We start from the raw sequence: 25060 nt of genomic DNA, 5'->3' as shown, positions 1-25060 counted from the left end.
AGTTATAGAGATTCAAGGGCATGATCCTGGAATCAGCTCTGAATTTGGGATGGCAGAAGAACATGTGTGAAAGAGATCTCACAGCGAGACGGGAAACCAGAGTGCAGGAGGAGCAAGGCTTTCTCTCTTTTTTTTGTGGTGCTGGGGATTAGAACCCAAGGCCTTGTGCATGCAAGGCAAGCACTCTACCAACTGAACTATATCCCCAGCCCTGGCTTTCTATTTAACAAATCTTTTATGAGAATTAACCAAATATCCAACAAGAACTGCCTCAATCCTTTCTGAGGGGAAGCCCTAAATGACCAAAGGACCTTTTAATTGGTCCTATTTCAAGGGTTCCACTATTTTTCATATTGCCACACAGGGAGCCAAGCTTCTAATACATGAACCATTGGGAGAACACACTTGATCCACATTCAAATCATGAAATTATGTGTTATTTCTTTTCATTTTAAAATATATTCCTTCTACTTATTAAAAAAGTTTAACATACATTGCTGGTGGGACTGCAAATTGGTACAATCACTCTGGAAAGCAGTATGGAGATTCTTAAGAAAACTTGGAATGAAACACCTTTTGACTCAGTTATCCCATTCTTTGGCATATACCCAGAGGACTTAAAATCTGCCCTTAAATAGATGAATGGATAAAGAAAATGTGGTACATAGACTTTCCTATGTGTAACCAGTGTAACTCCATATCAGATACAACCACAAGAATGGGAAGTCATATTTCACGTACGTATGATATGTCAAAATATATTCTACTGTCATGTATAACGAAAAAGAACAAATAAAAAATTGAAAAAAAAAGTTTTTTCAAAACTGCAGCAGCAGTTGGGTATGGTAGAACATGTCTGTAAGCTCAGAGGCTGAGGCAGGAGGATCATGAATTCAAAGATAGAGTCAGCAATTAGTAAGCCCCTAAGCAACTTTGTGAGACTATCTCTAAATAAAATATATAAAAGGTCTGGGGATGTAGCATAGTGGTTAAGTGCCTCTGGGTTCAATCCCCAGAACCAAAACAACAACAACAATATAAAAATCCCACAAAAACCTGTAGCAGCAGTCTCACATACCTTGTTTACTGTGTCTCTTGAATGCATCATTTTTCTCTTGTGCTTGATTGAATCATGTATTATTTTGTTTATTGGTGGCCCAAGGAACAATAGGCTCATATAAATATATACCATGAAGTCTAGGTGTGTAGTAGTTGTAACATCTATGTACTCAATGTATACTTTACACAATAATAAAATTGAATTTTGTTAAATGACACATGACTGTATGCCCTATCTATATCCCCAACTCCTCCCGAATACTGAAAACCTTTCATTCACGAAATCCCTGATATAGCACCATCACCTCTTTTGAATAGAGTCTTCATATTCTTGTTCTCGCAGAATCCTGACCATCCCCTTTCAAGTTAGGCTGTTTTCTCCCATCACCTTTGTACCACCACAAGGCCTTGCTATTTTCTGTGAATTCTTCTTTCTCCTTGTATCACCTACTATCTTTTCTTGAGTCATCTATTGATTCCAGGGTCATTTCCCTCCATTTTGTGAGGAATGTATTTTCTGGTTTACTGTATTATCTGAATGCTATTCCACTTTTAATTCTGGTCAATTTCAATATACATGTGGATTATCTTTCCAAATATGCTGACCTCTTCACAATTTGGGCTTCTCTCTTCTTGAGATCTTGTCCTCCACCCTATCTATACCATTTACTCCCACAGTAATGTCTAATATGCTTTGTTAATACCAAGTAGTATAACCCAGCCATGTGTGGTGGCACACTCCTGTAATTCCAGTGACTCAGGAACCTAAGGCAAGAGGATGGCAAGTTTCAGGCCAGCCTCAGCAACTTAGTGAGACCCTAACACAAAATTGAAAAAAAAAAAAGAGGGCTGGGAATATAGCTCAGTGTTAAAGCACCCCTGTGTTCAATACCTAGTACCAAAAACAAAAACAAAACAAACTAAAAACTTTCAATTTGGACAAGTCACTCTCTGTTCAAGCTCCTCAGCTTCTCCTGTTCTCTCTCTAGTTTCCAATGTCAATAACCCTTCACCCTCACCTGACCCTCCAAATCAGGTATTTCCTAGCATGTTTTCCCTGATGCTTCCCCCCCCCCCCCCCTTAGCTTAAGTTCCAGGTTCTGGAGCATTTTGAATTCTCACCTGTTCAGATACCAGGGGCAAAGAGAGTAGAAATAAGGAAGAAAAAAAACTCACAAAACTCATAAGGAGAGGGCTAATATTGGTGTGCAGAGATCTAAATGTTTAAAAATAAGGGAGAATAATTCCCTAATAGATTTCTAGTGACTTCGAGTTTTATAGTGACTTCTATCTTATACTAATTTTACAAGTTAATACCAGGGGCCAAGCACTGTGGTGCATGCCTATAATCCTCCTGGCTCAGAAGGCTGGAGCAGGAGGATCTGAGTTCAAAGTCAGCCTCAGCAACTTAGCGAGACCCTAAGCAACTCAGCAAGACCCTGCCTCTAAATAAGACATGAAAAAGGGCTGTGAATATGGCTAAGTGGTTAAGCATCCGAGTTCAGTGTAGTTCACTGAAGTTCTCTTACCCAACATCTAGCTTCCTCAACTTGCTGAATGATCTCATCTCCATCTGAATGCAGAGTGATTGTGGCCTGAGACTTCCTGAATGGTGCAGGCTGTGGATTTTGCAGAGCACATGCTTCTGCACTTTAGCAACTCCCCACACCTGCTGTGAGCTGCGCACTTACACTGGTCACTTGTCTTTGTTCCCAAATTTGCTTATGCCAGTAATACTTAAATTATAATTCTGTAACTTGAATACATAGCAATGAAATATGTACACGAATAGGAAGCACTTAAATGTTCCATAAAAAGTAGATCATTTTGAAAAGACTTGATAAAGAAATGCTGAATAAACTTTCACAATTAGGTGTGAGAAACTCTGGATAAAAATACAATAGAATCTGCCCTTAGATTACTTTCCAATTCTTTTAAGTTCTTGCTTCACCGTTTTTTTTTGTTGTTGTTGTTGTTTTTTGAGTTTTTTTTGGTACTGGGGATTGAACTCGGGGCCTCACACATTCTAGGCAAGCACTCTACCATTGGGCTACATCCCTAGCCCTTTTTTGTTTGAGACAGGATCTTGCTAAGTTGCCCAGGCTGGCCTCAAACTTGCAATTCTTCTGCTTCAGCTTCCCCAGTAGCTGAAATTATAGGCATGTGCCACTGTGCCAGGCTTATTATTCCACTTTTAGAGTCACTAAAACTGCCAGGTGTGGTGGTGCATGGCCAATCCCAGCTACTTGGGAGGCTGAGAAAGGATTGTCAAGTTCAAAGCCAGCCTCTGTGAGATCCTGACTCCAAATAAAAACCAAAAAGGGCTGGGGATGTAGCTCAGTGGTAAATCTCCCCTGGGCTCAATCCCTAGTACCACCCTACCCTCCCAAAATAATTAAAAACACTAAAAATATTATATGTGGTTTATGTAAATGATTAATGGTCCATCCATATCTTAAAAAAAAAAAAAAAAAAAAAAAAGGGCCTTGGCCCTCCATCAGGAGTAATGCCAGGATGAAAACTCAACACTTGTGTGTGTGTGTGTGCGTGCTGGGGATTGAACCCAGGGTTTTGTGCATGCAAGGCAAGCACTCTACCAATGAGTTATATCCCCAGCCCCTACATTTTAATATATAATAAAATGTTTAACACTTTTAAAGATTTCTTGGTTTAATTGATTTTTAAAGTTAACCAACACTGCAACCAATTGTTTATAATAGGTAAGTTTCCACTATAGTTTATAAAGTGCCCAGATTCATGATGTCACCTTCATCTCTGTGAGACACTCCCATTTTACAGACAAGGAAACTGAGGTTCAGAGATGGCAGATGGCTTGTCTTAAGACACATGACTTCATGAGTGAATCTTTACTTCCTGAGTGCTACAGCGGCCTCCTGATAGCAACAGCAGCTTGGACTCTTCCCAGTTTACTTACAATAATGACAGCAGCAACACCCTAATGGCTGACTTTTGAAGAGGCTTACCGTGTTCTAGGCATTGTGCTAAGTACTTTATACCCATCTCATCCAATCTTCCTCAAATCCTAAATCTTGGAGCTATTACTTCAACATTCACAGGTAAAGAAACAGAGGTGAAGGAACTTGCCTAAGTGGTAAAACCAGGTTTTGTGTCTAGGCATTCTTAACTTCGCATCCACTGAACTTCTTATTCCTCTCACCTCCACAGATTTCAAAATCATCCTTGCTCTAGGGCTGGCCAAACTCTAAGAACAGTCACAGCACTGAACAAATCCAAAGTTATGGTGGGTATTTTATGCCAGAGAACCCCTTTTCATATGCTGAAAACACAATCTACATAGTGAGAATGAAGAGCCTTTGACTCTCAACAGTACGCGAACCTCAGAGGGAAGGTAAACCTGGGGATCTGGATGTCCAACCCTCAAGTACAGACCCCATACTACTAACCTTGTAAATGTTTTTTAAAACAAGGTGCATCTTATCAGGGTGAATGGCTGAGAGCACAAATATCAACATGACAACGTCCACAGATTCTGGTGGTACATGATCCAGAAGGTCATCTTTAGTGAGATCACACTGGAATACCTGGCATCTCTCAGTGTTATATAAAGGATTTTGCTAGAGAGGGAAAAAAGCAAAAAAAGAATTTTAATGCAACCGCCATGCTGACATATACAAAACATATACCATCAAAAGAAGATCCTATTTCTAGCTGCATACTGCTACACAGAAATAAAACCAACTCTTCTTACTGGATAAAACCATGTAAAGCATTCATTATTCAAAACAAGAGGCAAGGTATCATTTAAGCAAATCATTTTTAATTGAGGAGAGAATATAGTCTATCACTTGTTCAAAACTGAGCATTTCAGAAATGTGTACTTGCAGAGGGATGATAATATAAAATTGATCTGTGCTTCCTTAATCCTCTGAATCATCCCCTTTAAGCCTAAATCCTGTGGGAAGCCTTCCAATTCCCCTTCTTGGGAGGCTCCCACAGCTCTTCTGGAGCATATCTTCCTTTGATGAAGAAAACTAAATTTTTTTTTACTACAAGTATGTTCCTGGTATATTTTGGTTGGCGGGCTTCAACACATGAAAAATATTAAGTTGTTCCTCCATATAAATGAGGACCTGATTAGATAGATACATAAAGTTATTGGAAGGGAAAATTCAATATTGAAAACATGTCAATTCTATTCATAATTCCACCTATAGATCCAATGCAATCTCAACCAAATTCCAATAGACTTATAGAAACTTATCAAGGTAAATCTAATTTATCTGGAAGCAAAAGTCAATTTTTAAAATGAAAAAGGAGACACACCATGGAACATCAAAACATATTGCAAAATGTAGTAATAATAAAACAATGTGGTTTGAGAAGGAGATCACTGAGACAGAATAAAGTCCCCAAACACCTGTGTGTGGGAGAGTTTAACATTTACATGACAAATGTAACAATTAAAATAAAAAGATAAAGAAGGTGATAATTATCAGAGTAGGAAAATGAATTTCTCAATCGGTTAGTGTTACAACTTTTAGTTTTAGCTCAGAGATACACAGAAATGGGAAGACACAGCTCCTGCCCTTACAAGAAAATAGCTGGAAAGAGAAAAAAAAAAAAAAAAAAAAAAAAGATTTTTGTGAACCCATCAAAGGACAGAGATCACAGAACCCACCAGTCCAAAATCTGGAGAAAGATGTGTTTTTATCAGGCAGACACAAGACCCAAGCACTGGCTTACCTGAGGCAAAAGCCCTCTATCTAGACAGACAAAACTAGAAATTTGGCAAATTGCTAGAGACCAAAAGTGGGCAATGGAATGTGAAAATATAGAACTGTTTCCAGCCCTCTAAAGGGGTAATAGGCTAGGCTCTCAAGGAAAGGATGGTGCTTTCTGGTGGTAGTTTTTCTCATATCCTTTAAGGAAGAAAATGCTGAATCTGCATGAAAAGGTCACCTGAGGCCTGCAACCCAAGGACACTATAGAATACTTCTGCAGCTGGGGCAAGAGAACCACTCAGCCCTAGTCCAATCAGTCTGCATGGAGAACAGCCTCAAGATCAAGAGGGGACATTGGTAGATACATCTTGCAGCTGGGAGAGCGATGGATAAGAAAAGCTGTAAGTAGAAAGACATATGAAGGTCATACCATTGAGACACAGGCGCACCGCAGAGTGGCATTAGTGAATAATAATACTCTCTCCCATGGCCCACCAAGAAGTCCCAAATAATAATATCCATAAATTGCAACCAGGAAAGTGCGAGAGACTCTATTTGGGGAAAAGGATAGGGGAATATCCAAAGGCAAGCCACCAGAGGGTTTTAAGTCTGGTGCCCATAGCAACAACAAACCTCACAAGTAACTATAGCTACAGCTTCAAACACACCCCAGCTCCTGGCTAGATTATTACAAATTCCTATTACCTCAGTATCTCCTGCCCTAATATGTCCAGCTTCAATAAAGAAGTACAAGGCATACCAAAGACAAGAAAAACATTCTGAAGAAAGCAATCTTTAGAGCTAGACTCAAACATGACATAGATGATGGAACTAAAAGTTTGGGTATTTAAAATAACTATGATTAAAATGTTAAAAGCTCTAATGGAAAAGATAGACCATGTGCAAGATTAGGTAGGTAATTTTACTAATGGAAACTCAAATATAAATGCCCCAAACCAAAAACATGGTCAAGAAAATGAATAATTATGCTTCTGACAAGTTCATCAGTAGGAACATTGCTGTTTAGGAAAGAATCAGTGAACTTAATGACAGATGATAGAAATTATACAAACTGAAAATGCAAGGAAGAATAAAGTTGAGGCGGGGGGGAACCCAAACAACATTTAAGAGCTATGAGGTAACAGCAAAAGATAAGTACTTTTTCTTTCATGGCAGGAAAAAAATATATATTTACATATTGCAAGGTCTTCAGTATCTTTGGTAATAAAGAACAAAACATGGGGACATTACTTTTTGCCCAAAGATTGACAAAAATAAAAGACAGATATCAAATATTGAGAAAATGGTATCTTTAAATTATTGGTGAAATTATAAATTGGTATGATCTTTTTGGAAGAAATCCTGGTAGTAGCTATAAAAATTTAAATGTGCTTATTCTTCTTCCAAAAAATTCTACTTCTTCCATTGTCCATCACAGAGAAATGTATACACATGTTTTGATACCCAAGAATCATATGTTTGATACCCATCACATAAACCCCCTATTTGTAAGAGAAAAAAATTAGAAATGATATAAATGATGAATAACAACAAGGTAACTATTATGTAAGTATATCTATCCATTTTATGGAATTTTTATAACAGATATGTGTATAATGTGGTAATCTACATGTACTAACATGAAAAACTGTAAGACATAATAATGTAGAGTGAAAAAAATCAAGTTACATTAAATATGACACTATCTACAACTATTAAAGATCTAATGGATGTTAAAACTGCAAAAGGTTGATGTGCATGTTGTCAAAGTGCCCCCCGCATATTTGTTAATGGCAAAAGGAAAATATTTTTATAGTAGGGGAATTAGGCAATTGCTACCTTAACCTAGGGAGTAAGACGACTACTATAGCTTGTAAGGAGATCACCAGATATTATCGCTTGACAGGATGCAATATGCAAAATACAACATCACCTATAAATATATTTATGCGGGGCTGGAGTTGTGGCTCAGTGGTAGAGCACTTGCCTGGCATATGTGAGGCCCTGGGTTCAAATCTCAGCACTGCATATAAATAAATAAAATTGACAATTAAAAATACAAAAATAAATAAATAAATATATTTATGCACCCAAATTTTACCTGATTTAAACCTAACTTTTAGTTTACATGAAATATAGAGGATAGAAGGAACAAATTAAACAATAATACCAAGAAACAATCAGACCAACTTGGAACCTAAGGCCTTATTATAGAAAATTGACTTGATATCTCCAAAAACTCAGTGGAAAAAATCATAGTTCAGGACAGGAAGACAGGAGCATTTTAAGCTAAGGAGATTTAAATGACATAAGGGTAAGAGGTAGTTTGTGACTGGATTGAAAATAGCTATATAAAATAACTTGGGGGGCTTGGATTGTGGCTCAGTGGTAGAGCGTATGGGTGGGACATGGGTTCAATCCTCAGCACCACATAAAAATAAAGGCATTGTGTTGTGTCCATCTATACCTAAAAAAATAAATTGAAAAAAAAAACAAGAAAAGATAACTTGGACCTACTTGGGGAAATTTGAATCTGGGATAGGTATTAAAGACATTAGGGAATTAATGTTATTTTTGCTGGATATAAGCAAATTGTGGTTATATTTAAAAAAAAAAAAAAAAGGCCTTATTTTGGGGAGACAAATTTAGGAGTGAGTCTTGATGTTTGTAATTCACTTTAGAATAGTTCAGCAAAGAAAAAGTTTATACAGCAGGTGTAAAGTATATACTTTTCTTGAATAGAGATGTATTTCTATACGTGTTGCATATGTATGTAAAAGGAAAATTACATTCACAGTGATCAGCATCAGAGAGAGGACTGGAAAGAGAACTGCAATTAGGCAAATGGATGCAAAGGGCAGGTCAAACACAAAAGAAAACAGAAACATAGCAAAACACATAGATGGTGTACCAACCTTAACAAATTCAACTGCTCTTGGAGAAAAATCACAGGCATAGGCAAAGATATTCATATCTTCTTCTAAAAGCGGGAATAAACAATTTCCAACCCCACAACCAGCTTCAAGCATGGTTAATTTTTGGCCTTCAAACTGGTGAAAGAGAACCCAAAGTTATAATACATTATATTTGAATAATGAAGAAATAAACCAAACTAAAAGGCCCAGAATGTGAGCGACAAAGTCTTTCATCCCACTGAACAGATGATAAACAACAGAACTAATAAAAGTTAATACCGGTACCTCACATATCATCATCCAACATTGGGCAGGTTGTGCAGAAAAAAACCCAATATACTGGCTAACTGAACAGATTCTGAAGCTAAACTACCTGCACTCAAACCCCAAATCCTCCTCTGCCCCTGCAGTCTATCCTTGGGCAATCACTTCAATAGCCCTGGGCCTCAGCTTTACATACAAATGGGAATAACAATACACTTCGCAGATTTAGGTTTGAGAAAACAAGTCTTCTTAGAAAAAGGGCCACAATAAATAGTTCATTAATTGCTATTATTTTCAATTTGTCACTAAATTCACTCAGTACAAATGAATATTTAATATTTACAACTTTCAGAGCAGCCTTTAAAAAAAAAACACAGAAAATCTATGCGTGTCCTCTCTTCTAAACATTAGCTAAAAATCGCTAAAACTACGGACCAAATACATATTTCTTTCCTAAGGTACCAAGCATTTTGATAGACTTCATAAATTTTCTACTTTACACTGCCTTCAGAATGCAATAAAGCACCCCTCTTCCACACACCTGTTCCAAATGAAGAACAGTTCAGGATAAGGTGAAATATTAGCTTACCTCCCTACATAATCTTAGCTCCTCAAACTCTCTGGTGGTCCAGTGTCTATCTTTGAAAAAATTGGTAGTATTTCTTTTGTAAAAAAGGTCCCAGTTCTTCTGAGCATCTTTTTCCAGTTTTTGTTGTTTAAAATCAGACACCAAAGCTTGGTCTCTTTTCAGTTTCTCCTCTTCTTCAGAACTGAGAATTCTTGCCTGCAGTCCTTTCCTTTGTGATGAAGCCATCTCATATGTTGGTGGCAATGCATTTAACACTAATGAAGATTCTCCATCCTTGCATAATTTGAGGAATCCATACTGACACTGAAGACACAGGGTTTTCTCAGATGGGTTTTCTTCAGGCCTGCGGTGCTTCATACAAAAAAGAATGAGATTCCCACTAGGAATTCTAGAGCAATTCTTTAGAATGCAGACTGAGTGGTTCTACAATAGTTTTTTTTTTTTTTTTTTTTTTCCTGGTACCAGGGGATAGAATGTAAGGGTGCTTAAGCACTGAGTCACACCCCCCAGCCTTTCTTATGTTTTATGTTGAGACAGGGTCTCACTAAATTGCTAAGGCTGGCCTCCAAATTGTGATCCTCCTGCTTCAGCCTCCTGAGTAGCTGATATTACAAGGGTGTGCCACTGCGCCCGGCTTTACAATAGCTGTTGGGGACGCTGGGTTCTGTTTATCAAACACGGTGCTTCCTAGAGGAAGAAAAAAAAAAAGCTCATTAGGGGTTCTAGAGCTCTTTAGCAGGGTCGATGGTTCTAAAATAGTACTTTCAGAGGCTGGGTTCCATTCATCAAACACCAGATGCTGTCTCTACACAAAACCCTGCCCCCTAAAGGAGGAGAGGTCACAAAGAAGATCAAGACAAGTTTCTACCTTCAGAGGGCTTACATTCAGTAGCCAGGACGGTTTCACGCGCCGAACTCTAATTCAAACCGGAATGAGTCAACTATTACAATAAGTCGGTTTAGTTCAGAAAAAGAACCACCTCCGTGAATAGACTGAGAAACTTTGAAAAGAAAATACTCATCCATCTTCGGTGCCCGTCAAAGGGGTGACTTAAAAAACAACCACAACAGCTGCCCGAACTGAAAGCGGGTGGTCAATCGCCCAACAGAAGCAGGATCGGCGCTTCCTTAGGGTCGGAGACAGGCTTTCTGGGAGGACACAGAGCTAAGCTCTGACCGCAATCACAAGAAGCTGCCGCATGAACCAGAGGGAGACGCGCTTTCTAGGGGGCCAAAGTCCTCTCACCGTCATCGCGGCGCCAAGTAGGGGTAGTGACCCAAGGACACGTGGTTAATGTCCCGAGGACCCATCTCTCGCAGGACACTCGGGATAAACTAGGCCGCACGTGTCACTAAGGAAATGAGGAGAGCGGCCCACATTAGTTATGAGACTCGAGTTAAAGTAGTTCTCCACGCTCTGGGCTCGACCGCCATCAGTTCCCTGACTCACCTACAGGGTAGGGCAGGGCACACTCACCCCTCAACCAAGCACGGGCTCCGAAGATAGAATTCGGGAACCGCGGTGAAACATCCTGAGCATTCACTAACCAGCGAGGAGAACTTCGAATTAGGATTTTCCCGGCGGCCTTCTCTTACCGTGGCACCACCTCTGCTACTTCCGCTAGGAACCCGGAAGTACCTACCAAACGCCGGAAGTCCTGCGGCCTTGCTTCCTCAGAGTCTTCCCAGGTCCTGACGCAGAGACTCGTTTCCGGTCCCAGGTGGGCGGCGGCTTGGCTGTCCGTGCGCTCCGGAGCGGTGTTCCGGGAGCACCGTCCTCCCGGGCACCAGTGCCTGGAGCTCGTGCTGGGGCCGCGCCGAGAAAGAACCGATCTGGGCGCGAGGCAGGTGCGGGGCCATGAACGGGACCGCGAACCCGCTGCTGGATCGCGAGGAGCATTGCCTGCGGCTCGGGGAGAGCTTCGAAAAGCGGCCACGGGCCTCCTTCCACACCATCCGCTGTAAGTCAGCGCACCAGTCGCCACATGCCAACCTCGGCTCCCTCCTTTCTTCCTTCGGCCTTCCGGGGTCCGGGGACTTCCCTGCCAGCGTCAGTTCCCCTCTCTTTTACCCCAGATCCTCTGGGACCCCGATTTGCAACTTTCATTCTTTTCTTTTTTCTTTTCTTTTCTGGATTACTCCTCCCGAACAAAATCTTTCGTCACTCCCAAATGTTCATTTACCTTATAATCCTAAACATGAACCCCGAAGGTCACTGGCCTCTTTCTTATTTCATCCTCTCGACCCAACTCCCAAACCGAACTTCTCTTCTCCCTCGAATCCTTTTCCATTTCTATTATCCTAGAGGTGATGGTGGTGGTGCGGGGGGGCGGGGGGCTGCATACTTAAAGGATTTATCGTTTGCTGTAAGCCTCATTTGCTTCTTTCAGTTTCATTCTGTTCTCTGCTTTCTTCAGCTTTCCCACCCTCTTCTGTCTTGGTTTTAGTCATCCTGACACTTTGCTGTGTCTCCACTTCAACCAAGGAATCTGCATCCTTTCTGCGCTCTGTCAGATCCGTCGCGCCACCCCCGACCTCCACGCCTTTCGTGCCTTTAAACTGAAGTCTTTTGAGGTCATCCGCACCACCCTGGTTTCTGGACCAGGTCCCTTGTGGAGAAGAATAAAATTAGAATTTGTGAACCTGGCATAGGTTAAGGTTGGATCTATGTTTGGAAACAGAATAGAGCAGACATAAAGAATGTGGAAATAGTCATTATGCTGGACCTTCTTCTCTGTGATTATAGACTGTTGAGAGGGGGTACTTATATTCTGTCCTGGGTGAAGATTTGGCTATTAGGAATTGGCTGACTGAGCATCCCCCTGTGATTCACATGCTTCTGGTTTCCTGTAGTGCTAACATTGGTTGAGGCTTGTTTTCATCAGAGGAACTAATAGATGTGACTCAACACATAGGAAGAGGGTGTGTTAGAAAATGAAGTTCCATCTTTGTGTGGCCTCTTGCTGTGCCATTTCTGTGCTTCTTACTGATAGCAGATTCAGCCCTTTCAAAGAGAGGATATTGGGAATGTGATTAAACCTTCATTTCCTGAGTTTGCTAAGTTGATCTATTCCTCCAATGAAGGGAAACGTTCATGTACACTCCTGGCTTGCAGTTTGAGGCAAGTGTGGGTTAAAGGTGAAGTAAGATGGCTATTTGGGTTGTGCTTTAACTGCGATTCAGAAACACCAGCAGGATAACCTTTGGAAATACAGCCCAACCATCTATCTGGTCTGAATATCTGCAGAAGTTATGGAATTGAGTGTAGTAAATTTTTTTTTTTTTGTTGTTGTTACAAGTTATTGTACCCAAGGGCACTTAACCAGTGAGCCACATCCCCAGCCTTTTTTTTTTTCTTTTTTCTTTTGAGACAGTCTCACTAGGTTTACAGCCTCACTAAGTTTTTGAGGCTAGCTGTGCATCTGCAGTCTTCCTCCCTCAGCCTTCCGAGTCACTGGGATTACAGGGGTGTGCTGCCATGTCCAGTAAGTGTGGCAAATTCTGACAGCTTCTATGCAAAATGGAATTATCTTTTATGATGCTGTGGCCTTTTTCATATAGGGTTTACAATCAAGTATTTTTTTCATATGCTTCATTGCTTTTGATCTTCATTACCCTAATAAAACACTTTATTGTGGATGATGAGGCATGGGTTTTCAACTGTCCCTCGAGAGAAGGAAATGGTTTAGACCCCTTTACCCCCTGCCCAATATAATCATATGGGGGTTGGAGCAAAAGTATATGGAATTGTCTCTGAGATAGTAATTATTGAAGCTGAATGAAGGTACTTGTGGGTTTATTGTACTTTTCTCTCTATTTTTGCAAAAATGAAGTTTTCCATAATAAAATGGTTTTTAAAGAATTCTAAATGATTTTTGCTTTCCATGTATGTAATAAAAATTTTAATTCTTAGCTGAGCATGTGGTGGTGCACATCTGTAATCCCAGTGACTAAGGAGGCTGAGGCAGGAAAATCACAAATTTGAGGCCAGCCTAGGCAACTTAGCAAGACCTTGACTCAAAATAAAATAAAAAAGGACTAGGGGAATAGCTCGTTGGTAGAGTGCTTGCCTAGCATGTGCAAGGTTGTGGGTCCAATCCCCAGTACCTCAAAAAAGAAAAGAAGAAAAAAAATTAATTTTTAAATGAAAATGTCCAGGAATCCCTTATTCTTAGTAACTTGGTCTTTTCCTTTATCTTTAGATGATTTTAAACCAGCATCTATAGACACGTCCTGTGAAGGAGAGCTTCAGGTTGGCAAAGGAGATGAAGTCACAATTACATTGCCACATATTCCTGTAAGTTTATCCCATTGTTGTTGGTTTTAATGAAAGCATCAGTGAATCCTTGTATATGATTATATTGCAATTTGAATTTTCAACTGTAAAAACTTTTAGATTTCTAAAGTGCCAACATATGTACAAAAGGAATTTTGAATCATGGGGATGGGGTAGAGTTCAATCAAGTTACTCAGGCACTTGGTTAAAATGTTTGTCATTTTCCCCAAGTTCCCCTTGCCCCCTATATGCTACAAAGACAGCGAGGTTCCTATGTGGACACCTAGCACCTCTGTTAAATGTACATAGTTTTTCTCCTAAGCAGCTCTGAAGAGAAAAGCCCCAGTGCCCTACTGATAAATAGCCATATCAGATACTGAGCAAACCAAAGGTTTGGAGCATGTGGGCAATTTAAGGATGAAAAACTCAGTTAAAAACTACATTGAAGCCAGATGCGTTGGTACACGCCTATAATTTGGCTACTTGGAGGTTAAGGCAGAAGAATTGCAAATTTCAGACCAGCCCAGGCAATCTTGTAAGACTCTGTCTCAAGATTAAATAAAAAAGAGGTCTGGGGATGTAGCTCAGTGGAGGAGCATGCTCTTAGCATGCAGCAAGCCCTGGCTCTAGTCCCCAGACCAAATAAATAAGGCAAAAAAAAAAAAAAATCCTCTTCTGATTACAAGATGCTCTTTGTAAACGTGTCATTGTACTTAACAGCTCTGTCCTGAAGCATAGTAAGTTCTTGGTGGCTACTGATAGAATAAAAAGTCTCTGGACAGGGACCTAGAAACCTTTGTGCTAAGGAGAAATTATCTTCCCATTCAAAGAGCTATTTCATTATTTGCTGTCTGTGTCAGGTTACATCATCTCCCTTTGGACCTTAGTTTCCCAAATGTAAAATGAAAGGGTTAGATAAATTGTCCCTAAGGTTCCTTCTAACTCTAAGTTTTTTTTTTTTTAGTATGAATAAGAAGTCAAAGAGCCAAGCAGTTTTTGATTCAAAGCAAGGCATTAAATCCTATTAGCAACAAATATTAATCGAGTGACTACTGAGGCTTAAAGAACGTAACTTTGAGCAATAAGGCACATTTCTTGTTCTTGTGGAACTTGCGGTCTAGAATTTAAATTTAAAAAAAAAAAAGCACATATTTTAGAAAACCAGGGAAGGCTTTCTTAAGGAAATTACCCTTGAACTCAATCTGAATGTAGAGTAACTTCAAAGGAGATTCAAAATATAGCAGGCAAAGTTGGACACTGTGGCATATGCCTGTAATCCCAGTGGTTGGAGGCAGGAGGATTGCAAGTTCAAAGCCAGACTCAGCAGCTTAGCAAGACCCTAAGCAACTTAGTGAGACCCTGTCTCTAAATAAAATATAAAAGGGGCTGAGGATGTGGCTCCGTGGTTAAGCACCCCTGAGTTCAGTCCCTGGTATGAAAAATAATAAACACACACACACACACACACATACAGACACACACAGATCGGGCAGTATGTGCCATGGTGTACACCTGGCATCCCAGTTACTTGAAGGCTGAAGCAGGTGGTTCACAAATCCAAGGCCAGCCTGCTGACCTAGCAGACCTTATCTCAATAAATAAGTAAGTAAATAAATAAATAAAATTCAGGAGTAGAGCACCCATAGGTTCAATTCCCAGTATTGGGGGTGGGAGAGGATGTAGCCAGCAGAAGCTTGTTAAAGCCTGAGGCAGGAACGAGCTTGAGGATCTGAAAGAAGCTGCTCTGAAGCACACACAGTCCAGGGTTGGGTGGTGCAAGGCCTGATGGCTGGCTGGAAGATTTTTATCCTTTGGCCTAAGGGTGACAGGGGAGTTATTGAAGGGCTTAGGCAGATGACTAGCAGGCCTTGCTTCCTGAGGGTAATGAGCTGCCCTCAAGAAGGCTCTGTTGGTTATGGACATGATGGAAAGCCCTGGACTCTCCATAAGAAATTTAGAGAGCACTCACTAGTTTTACTATTCAAGTTTTACTTAGACCTATTATGGTTAATTTCTTTTTTCTATATAGATCAGTTCTATCTTTTTGAGTAGCTCTGATAAAAGATTTGATGAGATAGTCATTTATAATGTCAGTTTTGATATTCATAATTGGTGTGCTTAGCTTGATCATTTATACTTTTGTGGCAAATAGGGATCCACACCACCAATGACTGTGTTCAAGGGGAACAAACGGCCTTATCAGAAAGACTGTGTACTTATTATTAATCATGACACTGGTGAATATGTGCTGGAAAAACTCAGTAGCAGCATTCAGGTCAAGAAAACAAGGTATGTTAAAAAACAGATACAGTTTTATATGATGTTTCTAAACCTTTGTAGTATCGATTCCAGTTTTATGAAGATGTGAACATGGGATGTTCGCAACTCTGCCTGTGTCTTCTTACACAAATCAATAAAATTATTATTTTCCTTAAATACAATGAAAAGAAATAATGCTTTTAAGGGAGTAATTTATAATTAATCCAATTTTATCAAACTCATGATTGTTGTTAATAATCTACATAAGGGATGAGATTTGTATTTATAGACTTATAATTAAGAAAGAGTAATTGCATAATTTTATTGGTTAAAAACATTACTTTTTTATAGGGTACAGTTGAGTTGACTAATGCCAAAATAAAACTTTGCCTATTTTTTTGAATAGTGAACTTTCATTAATAGTTCATTCAGCTAAGCACACCATGTCTTATATGAAGCCAGTTAGAGTTTACTTGAAAATTAGAATTCATTCTATAAATAACCAGTGGTTCTATTTATTACATTGTAATACAGTAATTATTGTAACATAGTAATTCAGTTTTAAAGACAGTGTTACAATCTAATGTTTTTATGTTTGTCTCCACATACTATTTTTCTTCATTGATTCAATTCCACAAAACAATAAAAATGACTCTCATTTATTGAGAGGTTATCACAAGACAAACAATGCTTGGATGCTTTATGTGCATTATTTAATCTTTACAAATAAATTTCACAAAGGTGCTATTATATTTAAAAAAAAAAAATAACCTCAAAAACACATGAGGAGACTGAAGATTAGAGGCTGTGAGTTCCCTAAATTGGTCAGCTACAACCGAGGACCACACTGGCAGCCAGCACAGAGCCCAACCCTTCTCATGCTGCTGTATTGTATGATCGCCTGCAGTGAAACAGGTGCTCTGTTACTCTTCCAGTATCTGTTGTGGTCCTCTGTTTCCTTTCTACTCAGTGTGATCTGGGGACTAGCAACATCAAATCACCTGGGTACTTGTTAGGCAGAATCTCAAGACTTACCTAAGGTCAGACTCTGCAGAAATCTCCAGGTGACAATGTGCTAAAGTTTAAGAAGCACAAAAGAAATTGTTAATGGGTAGAATTTTCTTAGTTTGCGGTAGAACTCTGTGACATGGTAGGCAAGCAGTAAATAGATAATGAAAAAATTTGTACGCTGGCCAGTATTATAAGAGCTAGTTTATTCAGGAACTCCTGAATTCATGATAACTGTGTATTGCAAACAAGTCAAAGAGTAAGATGGAATTTCATAATCACATTGTAATGTACATTTTTTTTTTTTTATCATTGCTGTAAAATGTGATCTCCTTGAGGGCAACAAGTCTACTTAAAAAAAAAAAATCTCTCTATTTTTGACACACAGTGTAGTACTGGAATGTAGTAGACACTCAGTTCTGTAGTGAGTAGTTCTCATGACCAAATGACAAATAGCAGTATTTTGCAAGGGTCTGGAAAGGGCATGGGGTTTTGCAGAGACTTCCAAGAATTTGGTCACCTGGACAAATTTGAGAACTGCTGTTTTAGCCCATCTGATTTAAAGTCTATCTCATTTTAGAGCTGAGGGGAGCAGTAAAATCCAGGCCCGAATGGAACAGCAGCCCTCTCGTCCCCCACAGCCATCACAGCCACCACAGCCACCACCACCACCACCACCACCACCACCTCCGCCGCCACCCATGTCTTTCAGAGCACCAACCAAGCCTCCAGTTGGACCCAAAACTTCTCCCTTGAAGGATAACCCCTCACCTGAACCTCAGCTGGATGACATCAAAAGAGGTAGAGAACATTCTCTAGAACCATGATAGCAACATGGAGTAGGGTGTCCATGTTCTTTAGGAGATCACAGAGCTGCTGTATTGATCTGGCAGCCCAGACATTTGCTATTATCAAAAGATTTTCTTCAAAGCTGACTCCTCCAGAACTGCTGGGTAGGGCCTTCTAGTATTTATTTGTGATTATCAACTTGTGACTATCTTGGCAGCATTCTTCTTAAAGGCTCAGACTCTAAATAAGCATGACTGCCATCTGAAGCTCCATATGGCATACCTTTAAGGCTTTTGAGAAAGAGGGTTTTAGATATTGGGGGGTGAAAACCAAATGTGGCAATGTTTCTGAGCTCCACACTAATGTACCTAAGTTAGAGGACCATTTAAAACAATATCACCAAATGCTTTGTGCTAACACAAAGTGTATAAATATGAAAGAGGCCATGTGATCAGTGGAAATGGATTCAGGTCTAGAAAGACTTAGAGGTTTGGCTTGGCTCTCCCACTGCAAATCCGAGACACAGTTACCTCAGTTCTCTTCCACTATGTAGTCTGCTCCTCCAGACTGTTAGAGGTTACGAGGTTAAGTATTTTATTTCACATTTGTAAGTTTTCACAAAACAAAATAAAATCCACAATAGTAGAAGACAGGGAAAGATAAAGAATTGTTTTGGAAGTTTGCTTTTCCCAACCTATAGAAATGCTGCGTTTTAGCACCTAAAGTCACTCTCTGCACTGTGCAGTTGTTATACCTCTTGATTTTTTTTTTTTCTTTCATTGATACTAGAATGCTGTTGTGGAAGTTTCCACTACAAAGTTGAATAGGAATAAGATGGTGAGTGGTTAGTTGTTGTGTTATGCTTAAAGGAGCCATAGCCATTTAAGGCCACATTGTATGTTTGGACGGGAAAATCTGTCATCATTCTCCATGTATCCCCAGACATCGAATGGCTAGGTAAAACACGGTTTTCCTTCCTTACATCTGTGAAAAATGCAAAACCTGACAGGCATGGCCTTTGTTCCAATATGTGAAAGCGAAGAAGAGGAATGGTATTCTGCTGTGATTCTTCACTTGCCATGGTTCTTCCTGCAAGCCTCCATAGAGTTGGACAGGACCTCAGCGGTTGTCTGGCTTTCATGTTTCCAGAATGACTTGGAAAATTCATTGACTTCCTCTTGGGTCTTTCTGTTGGTTGAAGGTAGATCCAAAATAAGCACTCAGACCTTCCAGCTCCTAGTCAAATATTTTTCCAGCCCTTTAACACAATATTTCTCTTATTTGGGGTTTCACCCAAATAAGAATCATAATTCAGAATCCCTTTTTTAAAGTAAATAAATAATAGATTTAATTTGTTTCCTATACAGAATGGTCATTATTCTGAAGCAGTCTGCTTTTTGTTTGTTTTGGTTGAATTCAGCATTTTTTTTGAATCTCTGCAAACAGGTTAGGTATTTTGTTTGTTTGTTTCGGTTTGGGTAATTTTGTTTGTATGTTTTTAAGGAGTTGAGAAGCAAGAGTTGTTCTGGCGTGTTCCTTCCTGCTGCCGTTTCGCTAGGTCACTGTTTATGGAGGCTTTGGAGCTCTGCCTTGAGAGCTGTTGCTGTGCTGACCCTGTCGTTCATGTTATTGCAGAGCTGAGGGCTGAGGTCGACATCATTGAGCAGATGAGCAGCAGCAGTGGCAGCAGCTCCTCAGACTCTGAGAGCTCCTCAGGAAGTGATGACGACAGCTCCAGTAGCGGAGGCGAGGACAATGGCCCAGCCTCTCCTCCCCAGCCTTCCCACCAACAGCCGTACAACAGCAGGCCTGCTGTCGCCAATGGAACCAGCCGGCCACAAGGAAGCAACCAGCTCATGAACACCCTCAGTAAGTGCATTCTCCCTTCAGTGGCTGAGACAGGGCCAGCAGAATCTGTAAACCTGAAGGGCTTTAAGACCAGAAGAGGATCTTGCAAAGATAATTTGGAGCAGAAAGAAGTGTGTTACCAAACAGTAAAAGACAGGCACAAAACTAAAAATCTGCTGTTTGTCTTTTCCATTTTCTACTACCACAGGTTGGGTTTTGTGAATTCTGGGAAATCCTGAAATATGAATAAATGGGTTCTTTGTTTTTGCATACACCAGGTTTAAGAGACAACCTGCCACCACACTATCCACGTCTTTTATAAAAAAGAATCCATTGCCTGTGTTTAGAAACCTACTAGCTTTGACAAGAGGGAAAAGAAGGATATTGTGATGTTTGGTTGGTTTTTTTCCTTATTCTTCTTCTGGGGGGAATTGTGCATGCTAGGCAAGTGCTCTGCTACTGAGCTGTATCCCCAGCCCTTTTCATTTTGAGACAGGGCCTCACTAAGTTGCCAGGGTGGCCTCCAATTTGTGATCCTTCTGCCTCAGCCTCCCAGGTTGCTTGGATTACAAGTGCATATTCCACACCTGGCTTGGGTGGCTTCTAATGCATGATACTAAAGTAAAGCAGGAAAACAAGAACAAAAATGCCTCTCTCTTTGGAATCCTGATGAATATTCATTTCTTGGTTCTCCTTCTCCTTTGAAGAAGTTGAAAGGTCTTTTAGCTTCGGTGGGGAAACTAACCTCATTAACTTCAACTAGGCAAAGATAATCTCAATCATTTTGGACTGGATAAATCTTTTTTGTTGTGGGGCTGTTCTATATTTTGTAGGATGTGTAAGAGCATCCCCGACCTCTGCCCACTAGATGACAGGACCAATCTCTCCCTACTGTGTCAACCAGAAATGTCTCAGTACATTGTCAGATGTGCCCTATCTTCAACATAAGTTGAACTATATGAAGAAAATCTGGCTTCACACAGGCAGGGAGTTAGAAAAGGAAGGCTTCGGGGCCAATTGCCCTGAAAGGAGTCTAGGGACTCCAGAGTCCTTTGAACAGATTTTGAGAAGAATTGGCCTAGAAATTAGCCTTCCAGAAATAGAGGTTCACTTTTGTTTTTTAATCCAAGTGGTACCAGCTGGGGTGCTATTGTATGTATTCCTGTTATATTAACATGAAATGTTGAGTCACTCCTGAATTCTAAATTTTGCATACCAAGTAACAATCTGGGGCTTTGTAAAGCTTTTAGTTCACATTCAAGGTTTAAAGTAAGATGAATATCTTGGACAGAGGTGTATCAGAGGGGACATTGGATTAGCATACAACTGTGTAAACAGCATTCAGCTTCCACAATGGAAGCCTCACTTGGTGTTTTCTTAGCTTATATGAAACAACTTAATGTGAACAATGCCAGCAAAGGGATCTTAGTTTCTTGTCATGTATTAACACATTTAAAAGCTGTCTGGCCTACTTCTCCCTTGTTCTATTCTAATGAGCAGTACTGCTGGGCTTTGCGGATACCAAAAATAGCATTTCTTTGGAAATGTTGATTATACCAGTTTTTTCGGTTAGCCAAATTGATTTTCCTCCCTGATTAACTCATTAAGCCCCAAGCTTTTAGTTCTATGTATATTTCAATGAAATTGACACAGGTGTATTAAAATAGTCTGGAAATCATACTGTAGTCTTATATTAATAATGTTAATTAGTGTTATATTGACTGATATTATAATTGTTATAATTCTCCTTGTTGTTATATAATCACATCTTGTATGCTGTATTTTAAGTTTTTGTGCATGTTCCACATCTGAGACAACAGAACAAAATGGGTTAAGTTGAATTAGCAAGGTTTTATGGTAGTGTGATAGCCGAGGCAGTCCACTAATGAACTGGGGGAAGTCTTTGTTAAGGTTTATTCTTTCCTTTCTGTAGGAAATGACTTGCAGTTGAGCGAGTCTGGCAGTGACAGTGATGACTAGCACCGGATCTTTCAAAATCTACTTTCTGGTGCACGAACCTGCTGCAAGACCGGGCTGCTTTTGCATGGAGTCCGTTGCCAGGAGGAACATGTCGTGGATCAGTGCCTGTAGTAGGAGTTGGAGGTTCTGGCGCTCTCGGATATTCAAGTCTTTAACTTAGTGGTGATGGGTGATTTTCTCATGTAATTTTTGAACAATCTCTTATTTCAAAGTTTAAGTAGATCTATAGAAGAACTAACAGGATTATATTTCTATTTGGTTAACATTGTTAATGAAAAACAGACAGATGTGCCCTGGCCTGGGTTACTCAAAGGCACTGTCTTCACCAGGCCAGTGAATTGGTTTTAACCCTCCATAGCCATCCGTTCGGCCTAGTGGTCTGCATCAGTGAAATGAAACAATCTGGAGGAGCAGGAGGAAGGGAAACCTCAAACTGCATCATAGAAACATGCATAGAAATCATAGAAATATGGCAAAACCACTTTAAATTGTTGATACTAAGTGGTAAGGAAGCTTGTCTGACCCAGCCTGACAAGCCCATGTAGAAGTGGACTTGAGTGGAGTCCTCGGGTGTCAGCTGGGCGGGGAACCTTGAGATCTGGCAGCACAGTCCCCTCATTTACAGGCTAGGAAAGGAAAGCACACAGCTGGCCAGGGCCAGTGTCCAGGCCCAGTCCAGGGTTTTTCTCACTGCTCCCTCCCTGAATTTCACTTAGTGGAATCAAGAGATGCTTACACGTGGAACTTTTAGATGTACATTGGCACTTTTATTGGATTCCAAAAGACAAAAGCACTGGGTATTTCTAGCTTGAATTCAGATCCAGACAGTCCTTAAACACTCGAGGCTGAGTGAGCAGATCAAACCAGCAGCCGTGGTGCTGACACACGGAACTAGGTAGGATCGAGGCTTTTCGTTCCGTGTGTTCCATCTTAGGTGATCTTCATTCGGTGGTTTTTGACAGGGGTGGGGGGTAGGAGTGGAAGAGAGGCGTAGTGAAGAAACCTCTCCGAACACACAAACCAGCAGGAAGTTTTCAGAAACCAGAGCCTAGATAGGAGTTCTGCAATATGGAATGAGCACATTCTTTGATAAGGTTTTTCTGTTTAATGCTTTTCTACCACTGTTTGTGCCTGACTTCCAGACTGACTTGTATTTTTTATATAAAACCAGAAGAAAGTCACAAGATTGCCTTTGACAGTGTGCAGTTTCCAATTGAATCTGTTGTTGCTGGAAACTGGTCGCTAGTAAATGTTCCATGTTGAGTGAATGTGTGGTAAACCATCTAGTGATACGTTTGGAGGAACCCATCTGTATCGTCTTAGTGGCTGTGTCCTCAGAAGTTTCTGTCTGCTTTGTTTCAGTAGGCATCAAGACATTAATGATTTTCCTTCCTTGGGTTCCTCTACTCAGATGACCTCTCCCTCCCTAGCTAGTGGAGGGACACAGTCTGAACCTAGAGAAGAAAGGGGTGGCCCATGTGGGGGCTTTGGTCAGAGTTGTACCTTGTAGGTCAGTTATTTCATCCACATAGTGACTCCAGGGAGCTGGGGGTGGGACAGGAGCTGTTCCCCAGCAGCATGCCCGCACCAGGGTAGGAACTTATCTATAGTGAACTGATAATTGCTTTATAATTACTTGCAGATGACAGCTCAGGGAAGGCTAAGGTCAGGATTGGGAGACTTGAATTGTTCCTGGATGTGGGAATTGTGTCACTGCTCTTAACTTGCTCAGACTGGGGCAGGTTCTAGGAACTTGAATGAAGAATATCTATTTAAGCCCCCCCTCCCCTGTTTTTTTCTCCAAAAGCCTTGATTTCTGTAGTCAGAAATGGTTTTTGGCATGTTAGGTTGATACTTGTTTCTATAGGAAATACTTGCATGTGGCACTGGGCTTGGTGAGTGACGCTTTCTGAGCTTCACACACTCTCCTATGTCATCTGTCCACCCAGTACTGCATGGGAATTCTTCAGTGTGGCTCTGGGTTTTGTTCCCTGTGCAAAGCCTTCAGTGCTTCTGTTCTTCCATTATATTCCCTACCCCGACCCAACTTTCCCCACCAGAATAAGGAATCTTTTCTTTTCTAGAAACGTATTCTCACAGATGAATTCTCACAAATATCCTTCTGCTAGCCAAATTGGATTTTTTTCTTCTGTCTTTGTGCCTCCTCTCTCTCCTGCTCCTCGTCCTCACTCCAGACTCCACTTCTGAGGCTCTGTAGGTACCATCTTCATGGACTCTTCCTCTACTCATTTCATACCCCTGTGAAGTACCCTGTGTGCACAAACTGAGCTTTCTCTTGCTTGAACTCTGGTTGGTGTGAGCTCCTTAAAATTAGGGACTGTCATCACAGGCTATTCTGGTGCGTAAGCCTGGTCGGGGAGGAGGCAGAGAAGGCTAAGCAGTAAAGCCCAGGAGAGAACGTTCCAGGCATTTGGACTAAACTGACCATACAGTGCCTGTGCTGAAGTCTCTTAACTGAATTGTTAAGTTGCCTCTTAATGCAGCGTCTCTGCTGTGGGTCATTTAGGCAGGGTAGAAAGATGAAGTCTGGAGTGTCTGAGGAGCCATGGCAAGTCTTAGTAAAAACGTGATTTGGGGAAACATAATACAAATGAACTAGAGATTTCTTTTTTTTTTTCTTTTTTTTTTTAGAGAGAGAATTTTAATATTTATTTTTCAGTTTTGGGCGGACACAACATCATTGTTTGTATGTGGTGCTGAGGATCGAACCCAGGCCGCACGCATGCCAGGCGAGCGCGCTACCGCTTGAGCCACATCCCAAGCCCCGAACTAGAGATTTCTAATAATGCCACTCATCATTTTATTTCTGTAACAGAATTATTTTTTCTATGTGGTTTGCTTCAGTGGTAGGAAGACTTGAAAATTCCCAAATTTTTACTTCCCTATTAGACAGGCTGGTTCAGTAGAGAGAGAGAGAGAGAGTGTGTGTGTGTGTGTGTGTGTGTGTGTGTGTGTGTGAGAGAGAGAGAGAGAGGTATTTATTACATTATTTTGAAAAATAATTATTTGTTTTGTGGATATATATTAGGTACAGCCAAACTGGATATTTCCATTTGGCAAGAAAAGTAGGATTTCTGAAACTCAGGCCTTAACCAATAGGTTGGAAGACAAGACCAATTGAAGTGTTATAAAATGTGTATTTTTGTTGCTTTTGTTGTTTCTGTCTTGGTTCATGTCTCATTCTTTCATGATTTTTAAAATCTTGTGCCTAAAATTTCATTTTGCTTAATTATGAAATAGACATGCATGTTTACATTTATGTAAAATATTTGCTGTATAGAGTTTTTTGTTTATTCTATTAAAAGATCACTATATTTAAATAAAAAATGAAGGTAAGCAATATACATAA

At 40.3% G+C, this 25060-nt stretch overlaps 2 protein-coding genes across 11 annotated transcripts in view; one reads left to right on the top strand and one right to left on the bottom strand.

The window, feature by feature from the left end:
• Mettl6 (methyltransferase 6, tRNA N3-cytidine) overlaps positions 1–11191 on the bottom strand; it is a 22287-nt gene extending 11096 nt beyond the window's left edge. For 6 of the 8 annotated variants that reach the window (XR_011708995.1, XM_027947838.2, XM_027947843.2 and 3 more), the window contains exons 1-4: positions 11008–11149; positions 9531–10217; positions 8678–8812; positions 4485–4655 (exon numbers count right to left, since the gene is read on the bottom strand). Coding sequence is in view for 7 of the 8 variants with exons in the window: in XM_027947838.2 (XP_027803639.1) it covers positions 4485–4655; positions 8678–8812; positions 9531–9887 (663 nt within the window). In the remaining variant the exon portion in view is untranslated. Of the gene's footprint in view, positions 1–4484; positions 4656–8677; positions 8813–9530; positions 10218–11007; positions 11150–11173 lie in introns of those variants that run through there. The other 2 variants (XM_071618590.1, XM_071618591.1) reach the window with 2 other exon arrangements.
• Positions 11187–25060, top strand: Eaf1 (ELL associated factor 1). Of its 3 annotated transcripts, XM_027947826.2 has the most exons (6): positions 11193–11491; positions 13733–13827; positions 15959–16095; positions 17654–17874; positions 19498–19731; positions 21644–25060. In XM_027947826.2, exons 1-6 carry the CDS (start codon positions 11389–11391, stop codon positions 21688–21690), a joined length of 837 nt encoding a protein of 278 aa, XP_027803627.1. In that variant the 5' UTR covers positions 11193–11388; the 3' UTR covers positions 21691–25060. The 3 variants fall into 3 exon arrangements, with proteins under 3 accessions (XP_071474677.1, XP_027803627.1, XP_071474684.1); XM_071618576.1 differs by lacking the exon at positions 21644–25060 and having other exon boundaries at positions 11187–11491; positions 19498–21621; XM_071618583.1 differs by lacking the exons at positions 11193–11491; positions 15959–16095; positions 21644–25060 and having other exon boundaries at positions 13744–13827; positions 19498–21621.

Source organism: Marmota flaviventris, chromosome 1 (genome assembly GCF_047511675.1).
Source record: "Marmota flaviventris isolate mMarFla1 chromosome 1, mMarFla1.hap1, whole genome shotgun sequence".
NCBI lineage: Eukaryota > Metazoa > Chordata > Mammalia > Rodentia > Sciuridae > Marmota > Marmota flaviventris.
Note: the sequence above shows the minus strand (reverse complement) of the source record. Positions and strands in the feature narration are given on the sequence as shown.